Consider the following 9646-nt stretch of genomic DNA (forward strand, 5'->3'; position numbering starts at 1 on the left):
GTAATATTTAAAGAAAAATATAGCTGACTGAGAAGATATATTTGTAAATTCAATGAGAGTAAATCATCAGATGGCGATACGTACTAAAGACCAATATATTTTATTATCAGCTATATATTTGCGGAGGAACATCTTTCTGACTGATTTCCTATGAGCCTTTTGAAGAAGAACTCACCCGGTTGAACTCTCCGTAGTTTCAGTCAGCCATCCGCCACTGGCGTATGACCGATTATTATTGAAATTCACCATCTTTCGATAACTTTTTTTATACAGGATGGAGGAAGTTGACAATATAATAATTCATTCACTACGTGAAATAGGCTGGTAAGTATGCCACCGTTGAGACGATTGAAAATTGCATTTTTTCATTTTAAAACATCAGTGAGATGAGCCAGAATAGGCTTCGGTCGGAACACAAGAATGACAGATAGTGGGTGGTGCTCTGATACTGTTGCGTTTTTTTCTCAAATTATAACGTCAACGAACAAATATATTCTTACAATGAAATATATTCATTAAAAAAACATGCGTGCTGTGTTTTTTATGTGTTTACAAACGCAGTGATATAGAGGAACGAGTGACGAATTTAAAAGGCTTCGACACCGATCTAGTGGTCGATGCTACAGTAAGATGTTTAGAAATTATTCGACCGGGTCTTGGAATATCGAAAGTGCTTCCTGCAAACATGGCAGCTCGCTTTCGAGTTGGAGCTGCACTAGCCCAGGCTTGTTCGGTAATTGAAAAAACCAAGAATACAAAAATAGTTCTTCCTTTTCTTGGGATTGAAGTAATGAATTTGAATGATTCTTCAGGAATTAGGATACAGAGGAGATATCGGTTATCAAACATTCCTGTACAGCTCAGAGACTGATCTTCGGAGAGTTTTCATGTTTTTAGTTGAGAAACTCCCAAAGGAGAGCGACAAAACATCAAACGAACCAATTAGTAAAATTGATCAGTTAGAAAAATCTATTGCGGCTGTTGTCACACGCAGTCTCTCCTCTCCCTGGTTACCCCACTATTGTCACAAAACAAGTTGCAGGAGAGGAGGGTACGTTCATGTGCCTTACAGATCTGTTGATATTGATGTTCCAACATCCAACGATGACGAAGGTAACCTACCAAAAATATACAATAAGCAGTACTTCAATGTATTTGTGATATACAAATTTATGCATTTGCAGAACAAAGTTTTTTAGAGTGCATCAATTATTGTGTATTGGAGTGCCTCAGAAAATGATGGTTTTTCTCCAATTTATTTTCAAATTTGATCAAAATAATTGTAACTAAAGATTAATTAGCAATATCAACGAGTGATTTGGAGGAATCATTTTCTTTTATTATTGAGGACGCATGTCATCTCTTAATGAGGGGAAAATCAAAACCAATAAGCTTGGTTTGATTTAGCTAGCTTTATTTTTCTTCTCCAGAAATTTTTGGAGCTCCTAAGTATACTGAGAAAGACCTATATATAAGCAGATCAATTAAGTTTGTTTCTAGCAATATTTCCATCTGAATGAGTTCCTTTCCATCATGAGTCTTGATTTGAGAAGTCCATTTGCGATTCGAGCATGTATTTAATGTTTTCATTATTTTTCTTTCACTTGCAGACTTTCAAAGTTATTATATACGTTATCAACAACCAGTGCCTGAGCAAACAAGGGACCGACAAAGCCTCTTGTCTTCCATGTTATCGCACAACGCAAAACTCCTGCATTCACGATCAACGAATATAATGGAGCGATTGGATTGGCTAAATTCACAAAAGTCCGATAATACTGCTGAACCAGTTGTTACCGTAAAATCTCCAGAAATATCTGTCACTAGCAGATTCACGTTAAATGACAGACTACGTAGTAAAAGAGTGGAATCTGATGTCGAACGAAATATTGCCGAAGTATCGCTTCCTCAACCTGATGAAGCCAGCTCTGTAACGAGAGAAGAAAGACGCACTCTGGAGATCGAGGGAATCAAATCCGATTGCGAAAAGCTGAGGGTTGACATAGACACTGCGCAGGCGGAAATAAATAAAATCACTGCACAGCTTTCTTACGTCACGAACAAACATGAAACCGATGAGAAAGAGCTTGAAGTTCTCGAAGCTGAAAAAATCATCAAATCGCGGACTTACGATTTGCTGGCAGATTCAGACAACAATATAGACAAACTCAAAACTGTTATAGACTCTGGACGGAATAAATTGATCAATTTAGCAAATCAGTGGGAGAAACACAGAGCACCTTTAATCAAACAGTATCGTGATGGCAGAGAAAAGTATTCTGCTAAAACTGTGAGTATTATCCCTGTCAGGACTTCTCATGAATCTTCAAGTGCAGCAAAATTCGAGCTCTTCAATTTGTCCCATTCACTGGAAGATTATTATAAATATATTTTACTTATCTGGTGTGTTAAACTTTGGGAATGTGTGATCTATTCAAACTGACTAAGCCCTGAAGATTATGAAATACTTGGAGTTTCGGTAAATATATTCTTGTTTTCAAAATCGAATTGTACGCGTTTATGTGAATTTTTTCTTCATTAAATTTTACAGAACAGTAGTCAGAAGAAGCTCGAAGAGTTGCGTTTATTGCGTGACAAAGAAAAAGAATTGCTAGAAGAGTGTCATATGAAAGATCAGCAGTACTCTCAATTGTTAGGAGAGGTACAGAAATTACCGAAAGATGTTAATCGCTCAGCCTACACTCAGAGAATACTAGAAATAATAAACAACGTTCGAAAACAAAAAGACGACATAAACAAAGTTTTGGCAGACACTCGCGAGATACAGAAGGAGATTAATACTCTAACGGGCAGACTCGAGAGATCTTTTACTGTGGTGGACGAACTGATATTTCGCGACGCTAAAACAAACGAAGCATCGAGGCGTGCTTACAAACTTCTCGCTACTCTGCACTCGGATTGTAGCGAGCTTGTTACTATGGTCGAAGAAACTGGGGCTACTTTACGTGAAATACGAGATTTGGAAGAACAGGTATATTTAATAAAAATAGAATACAAGTTTTACAAACTGCTGCTTGTTTTTTAACTTCTTATACTTTTAGATCGACTCTGAATCAACGAAAAATGTTGGAGCTAATTTGGAAAGAATAACTGCGGATTTAACACAGATGCGTCAAGAAACGGCGTCGTTGATGGCACAAATAGAGAATAAAAAATCATGATTTTCATACATTGAACGACAGAACGCAAATTACTGTCGAAATATTTAAGAGACAGAAATAACTTTGTACAGAAGTAAGGTTACATCATCATGATAAGTTTATTTTCGGTTTGTTTTGTGAACAATAGTTATAAAAATGAAATTTTGTGTTTTCAGGTGATGATTGTGGCAATGAAAAAACAAAAGAAAACGAATGAAAAATTGAGCATAAAGCTCATGAATGTTCCGTACAATTGACAATAGCACGTTGCAAGAAATCGTCATTGGTGTTCCTATTTACATGAGCGCATTTGACTTTTCGGTTGAATAGGCCTTGGGAACATTCCGATATCAAAATGGCTAAGACGTCTCAGTAATTCACGCTCAAAATGCGGTATTTCGTACGAAGCCTAATGATCATTCTCATCGATACTATAATTACTTGAGCGTTGACGCAATTGTATAATATATCGGGTCAGCTCGTCGTATCAAATTCCAACGAGTTAATCAAGTATAAATGTCATTAGAATGTAAGGAAAGAATGACATAAAACAAGACTAATAATGTACAGAAATGTAACGCTTGTATAAAATTTGCAATACGTATATCGATACTCGCACGTTGTAATCTTCTCATTAAGTTTTAACGAGCATTAGTTTCTTCGCTCTTTTTTTATTACGGGAGGTATGTAATTGTCGTCAATGTCTTCAGCTACTCGTAATTTGGGACCATACTTCCTGTTCTCCATTATTATTTTCTGCTCAATTTGTAATTCAATCGTTTTCTTATTTTCGAAGAAAGTCAGGAAGCGTTCCCGCAATTGTAGCTCTTTCTTCATTTCATCAACCTTTTCCAGCCTTGATTTTTTATCAAGTTCGTCGATTTGAGCCTGGAGCAAGGAAATCCTCGTCTTTTCCCAATCGTCATAAATCTAGAATTGTTTTTAAATTTCATAAAAATCGTGGATTGTTTTCATGGATTATTTCGAATGAAATTGTGAAGAAAATCTTGATGTTACTTCCAAGTTTTTACTAGTCAGAAGATCAAAGTTCTGAACTTTACGTCGAGTACAAACTTATGATAAAAAATAGTTTTTCGTACAATTATTTGGTCAGTTTCCTAATGAACCCAAATAAATCTAAAACTCTGAATTTGTTTTTTAGCTGAATTCGGTAAATCCAAAGGACCGTGATGGTAAATTTTAATATTAGTAGTTGGGATTTTTTAGAAAAATTTTATCCGCTTTATTTTCATAAATGTCATTTTAATTTAATTTCTAATTTGAATTAACACTTAGCATACTTCAGATACAGTGATTAGATTCTCACCTTGTAAGTCTCCGATATATCAGTTTCTTCATGAGTTTTGACAGCCTCTCGTACTCTTTTTTCTATTTCTTCAAGCACGGAACCTTTTGCGAGGTTGCTTCTATCCAATTTATTCAAGAGCTCATTTAGCTCTTTTACTTCATCAGTTATTTTATCTTCAGGAATATGTGAAAGGTGTTGTTGTACTTGAGCCAATACTTCTTCATAAATACATTCGTTCTGATTGTTGTCTGTCCACTGTTTTATCAAATTGGAAGCATCTTTATACTTTTTCCATAGTACAAGGCCTCTGAGATGGCAACTTCTGCTGACAACATCGTTGCTTGCTTTACCATAGAAAACAAGAGTTTTCCCTACAAGATCTTGTGGGTCTGTTAGGTCAAAGTGATCATCGAAGAAAGGATTCCTGATGAATTGAACTCGAACTTTAATTTCTTCACCCTTTGGATCTTCCTCAGGCTCTGGTTCTGGAGCCTTCCAACTCTCTGGGTTTTCAAGATATTTAAGACACGAATATAAAGCTAAAGCATTGGATATAGGATTGGAAGAATCTTCCTGAAGCATTAACAAAACAGCGACTCGAGCAGCAGAAGCATAATCTTGTCTTTTTATGAATGTATCCATGAGAATATTGTAACACAAGTAATCAGGAAATATTCCATAGTTGATGCGATCGTTCAATACGGTTAGAAGATCGTCGATATTGTTGTTGTCAAATAAGTATCGAATGACCGCATGATGAGTCGAATCCAAAATATTAGAAGCTTCGGATGTTAACCTTAGTTTGGTGAGAATATTGAGGAGACCTTCAACGTGATCAATATTTGTAACGATATTCGAGTAAATGTCAACATCAACCGCACTCGCTCTGCCGGAGCTTTGAAATTTTTTGTCAAGTTCGATGAAAAATTCATCTGGATTTATTTTACTGAGAATAGGCGATTCAAGTCTCTTGTTCCATGCATCGGTACATCTGTAAGCTTCTGATAAAAATGTTCTGTTCAGCTTTTGCACATAGTGCGAACGTGTCACTGCACGAGCATTGCTCCTTAAAATTTTCCACATGTTATTTTATTTATTTGTTTATTTATTCACTATGACATTATAATTTTCAGTTGATATTCTTCGGAGTTTTTTACTTTATAATATGTATTATGAAATTATTTGCACCGGGTTGCCCAGGAGTTGCCTAAAACATGATAGGCATCAAACATAGCAGACATCCGCGTCGGCCGAACACGGCCGAAAGCATGATTCCCATGTGCTGCTGAGCTTCTGCAACTATCCTATAGAGTGCTTTTGAATTCGACGCAAGAAAACCGGTGGCGAGGTTTTTAGATTCATTGGAATAACACTCTCATGTACCGATGTATATCAAAAGTTACACTAACTATTACTTGTAATATTTTTCACTAAATCGTTTCCGGTGCTTTAAAGAATATTAAACAGCTGTAATGCAAATATAAAAAAACGACGTTTAAATTTTGCCGCGGACTTCGTAGAGGTCGCTATATTTGCTAGCAGTATGATAGCGATGAGTCGGCTACTTTTTTTTGTCATTATATTCCTGCCTGAGATCAGTAAGTTCTCGCGGCGCTGCTCGAACAAAAACGCGACGTCCACGGAAAATACCGAAAACATATATAGTCGTAACGTGATTACTGCACTAAAAGAAGTTTTTTCACTAAAAACATAATTTCTAATTGTACATCTTAATCCTGAAAGTAAGTACTCATCACGCCCTAACTTTGTTCAATTCAGACATTTCGTAGTTTTTTCATTTAGTCATTTCTGATAAATTGTGCATCATTGATTTTTACTTGGTCCGTTTGGCGTTTCCAGAAAGGTCGATTCTTCTCATTCTATTGTAATGAAACCTCGTGGTTTTGCTTATCAATATCGAGCAGTAAATTAAATAAAAAAAAATCATGCGACTCTACTTTTTGCAAAAATTCTTGATTGACAAGCTTAATACTTATAATAGAAGTTTTATTCATTCCCTTTTGTCGAAATGCTATGTTGCTACGAATGCATACGTAACATATATATATAATATATAATACGAAATTATATATTCTTTCACGTCGGTTTTACATCCGTTTTCAAATGAAGCCATAAAAAACTTCACATTTTCATATTCATTCTGAAACGTTTCTAGATTTTCCAAAACTTTTTCAAATACAGAAAAATGTATGATAGTGTTTGTTAAAAAAAATGCAATTCTGAATTTTCGGATTGATAGTAGGGTCAAAATTGTTTTTCAGGAGATGTTAGAACGTTTATTAGTTTTGAAACTTATTTGAACTTTATTTTACACATTTTTTTCAATATCAAAGTTTTCCCACTACCAAAAGGTTTGCTTGCTAATGACAAAATTATCATTCTTTCTAGAAACTTTTTGGAAACTCATGAACTTCTAGTTCACTCTAGAATTTTTTACAAGAATTTCAGCAGCAAATAATTTCTATAAATATTGGAAGACAGAAGAAACTTTCAATTTTGTATACAAGCTTTATATCATGCATTTTCTAGATTATTCTATAGATGTTTATATTCCCAGAAATATAAGAGTTGACACAATTTAGATTTTCTGCAAGTTGTACTTAAGTTTTAAAACATTGACTGGAGAGTCGAGCTTCTGTCCTAATTTTGATGAGTTTGCTTAAACAAAGGATTACTTGTATTCAAATTCCAATATATTTGAATATTCATAGGCATGTCTCATTATTTGAAATTATTGTTCGACCATTGTGTATTCTCATTTTCATCATATACTTACATATATGTAAAAAGTGTCTGTTCAAAAAAAACGATGAGTTTCTAGAAAACTATAGAAATCGGTAGGACATAGGGAAACGTTCAGTATATTTCTTATAAAAATTAAAAAAATTAAGAGTATGTCATACTGAAAAAGAAGGATATGTTTGACAATATTTTGAGAACAGAACTGCTAGAAGGTGGCCAAAATTGCTAATTGAAATAAGAAATAAAGAGATTTTTTTTTGTGTAAATTCATTTGTCCACTTGATGTCTATAGTATGGCTGCCGAAGACATTTCTCCGCTAAAAGACGGTGGTGTACTAAAGGAAATCCTGACGGAAGGCTGTGGAGATGAAGTTCCAAGCACAGGCAGCAAAGTCACAGTCCATTATACCGGTACTCTGTTGGATGGGACAAAATTTGATTCAAGCAAGGACCGTGATAATCCGTTTCAATTCACTTTGGGACAAGGCCAGGTTATTAAGGCTTGGGACATTGGAATAGCAACCATGAAGAAAGGGGAAGTAGCTATGCTCACGTGCGACTCGAAATATGCCTATGGCAAAATGGGCTCTCCTCCAAAAATTCCAGCTGATGCGACACTTAAATTTGAAGTAATACTTAAATTTTTCTATCCTTGTCTAAAATGGAAGTTGTTCTTTTTTTAACAATAAAATCTTATTGAACTTAGGTAGAAATGATTGATTTCACGGGAGAAGACTTGAGTCCTGACGACGACGGGAGCATCCAAAGATTCCAGATAGAAACTGGCAAATCTGGTGGTTATCCATCCGACGGATCCGTAGTAGATAGTAAGCAACACATGCTTAAAACTTGCAGAAAAAAACTGTCTGATTGATTTTAATGTTTTTTTCTCTCTTTATCATAGTACATTTGATTGGCAAATACAATGACAAAGTCTTTGAAGAAAGAGACGTTCAATTCACCCTGGGAGAGGGTGAGGAGTTTGGAATTATAGAGGGTGTAGAAAGGGCGTTAGAAAAATTTAGCAGCGGTGAAAAATCAAGGCTCAAGATCAAGAGCAAATTCGCGTTCAAGAGTGAGGGTAAAGCAGAGTTCGGTATACCTGCGGATGCGGATGTAGAATATACGATACAATTGAATAATTTTGAGAAGGTATATGAGCACACCATTTTGATATTTTTCGAATAATTTCGTTGTTAACAATTTCACAGAACTTTCTAATACATGACAATTTTCATCCTATAGGTAGCAGAACCTTGGTCAATGGAAGGCCCGGAGAAAGTTGCTCAAGCGAAATTGTTCAAAGAAAAAGCGACGAATTATTTCAAATCGTCAAAATACCAACTGGCTATTAAAATGTGTCAAAAAGCAGTTAAATATTTAGAACACGAGGACGGTTTCGAGGACGATCTCAAAACCGAGCGTAATGAGTTAATTTTATCGGTTCACCTAAATCTTGCTCTATTTTATCTCAAAACTGAGCAGAACATTGAGGCAAAGGCCGAGTGTGATAAAGCACTGGAAATCGATCCGAATAACGAAAAAGCACTGTTCCGACGAGGACAAGCACAATTCGCTCTAGCATCTCCGGAAACTGCAGTCAAAGATTTTGAGGCTGTACTTAAAGTTGAGCCAAAAAATGTAGCAGCAGCTAAACAAATTTCAGTCTGTAATACTCTCATCAAGCAAAATATTGCGAGAGAGAAGAAACTTTATGCAAATATGTTTGACAAGTTCGCACAAGCGGATAAGCAGGTAAGCCTTCATTGATGTTTGTTCCTTTATTTATTATAAAGAAACGTACATTTTTTTTAAATTGGAGAAATATTGTTAAAATGGGATTAAGTTTCGAAAAAAAATTCAAATTTCATGTTCGACCGTAAACTGTTAGTAATATCGCAGAAGGAGGAAGAAGAACTGCGACAACAGCCTGACGTGATGCGTGGAACTTTAGGTGAATGGGGACAGGAAGAGAGACCAGGAGGCAGAGATGCTACAGCGTTTGAAAAAGAAAATCCCAACATTCTCATGCTCAATGCCAACGGAAGCGACGAATTCAAAAACATGTGATCGTTCAATTATCTTACCTTAGAGAAATGCATTTAATTAATACATTCGTTTTTATACAAATCATTCTTTCAACGTTTTCTTGCCGTTGTTGTTCAATCAGAGATTACTATCAAAATTGATGTATATCTACTATATCTCATATGCTGCCTCCAATTGCCTAAAAAGAAAATGTTCAAAATATTTCCAAACTCTGTAATTGCATTTACACGTTACGATAAATGTTCATTTTGGTGTATCGTGTATCAATAAACTTTTATAATCTCAAGATAAATTTGTATCCTACACTTTGCATCCAAATGAATTTAAACATTGATTCAAATTTCCCGCCAAAATGATGTTAAAT

General features: G+C 35.3%; 3 protein-coding genes across 4 annotated transcripts; 2 read left to right on the forward strand and 1 right to left on the reverse strand.

Moving 5' to 3' along the window:
* Nucleotides 1-143: 143 nt before the first annotated feature.
* Nucleotides 144-3773, forward strand: LOC122405787 (coiled-coil domain-containing protein 22 homolog). Its single transcript, XM_043410758.1, has 7 exons — nucleotides 144-324; nucleotides 562-733; nucleotides 813-1113; nucleotides 1611-2290; nucleotides 2552-2992; nucleotides 3063-3255; nucleotides 3338-3773. The coding sequence occupies exons 1-6, from the start codon at nucleotides 275-277 to the stop codon at nucleotides 3180-3182; spliced, it is 1764 nt and encodes a 587-aa protein (XP_043266693.1). The 5' UTR covers nucleotides 144-274; the 3' UTR covers nucleotides 3183-3255; nucleotides 3338-3773.
* On the reverse strand, nucleotides 3257-5709 carry LOC122405790 (uncharacterized). The gene is made up of 2 exons (XM_043410763.1): nucleotides 4489-5709; nucleotides 3257-4091 (listed from the first exon to the last, which is right to left on the reverse strand). The coding sequence occupies exons 1-2, from the start codon at nucleotides 5551-5553 to the stop codon at nucleotides 3813-3815; spliced, it is 1344 nt and encodes a 447-aa protein (XP_043266698.1). The 5' UTR covers nucleotides 5554-5709; the 3' UTR covers nucleotides 3257-3812.
* Nucleotides 5710-6053: 344 nt separating this feature from the next.
* Fkbp59 (FK506-binding protein 59kD) lies at nucleotides 6054-9568 on the forward strand. 2 transcript variants are annotated; one of them, XM_043411680.1, is made up of 6 exons: nucleotides 6054-6212; nucleotides 7526-7862; nucleotides 7940-8060; nucleotides 8138-8385; nucleotides 8479-8988; nucleotides 9136-9568. In XM_043411680.1, the coding sequence occupies exons 2-6, from the start codon at nucleotides 7527-7529 to the stop codon at nucleotides 9301-9303; spliced, it is 1383 nt and encodes a 460-aa protein (XP_043267615.1). In that variant the 5' UTR covers nucleotides 6054-6212; nucleotide 7526; the 3' UTR covers nucleotides 9304-9568. The 2 variants fall into 2 exon arrangements, with proteins under 2 accessions (XP_043267615.1, XP_043267616.1); XM_043411681.1 differs by having other exon boundaries at nucleotides 9125-9363.
* Nucleotides 9569-9646: the final 78 nt, after the last annotated feature.

Source organism: Venturia canescens, chromosome 2 (assembly GCF_019457755.1).
Source record: "Venturia canescens isolate UGA chromosome 2, ASM1945775v1, whole genome shotgun sequence".
Classification (NCBI taxonomy): Eukaryota; Metazoa; Arthropoda; class Insecta; order Hymenoptera; family Ichneumonidae; genus Venturia; species Venturia canescens.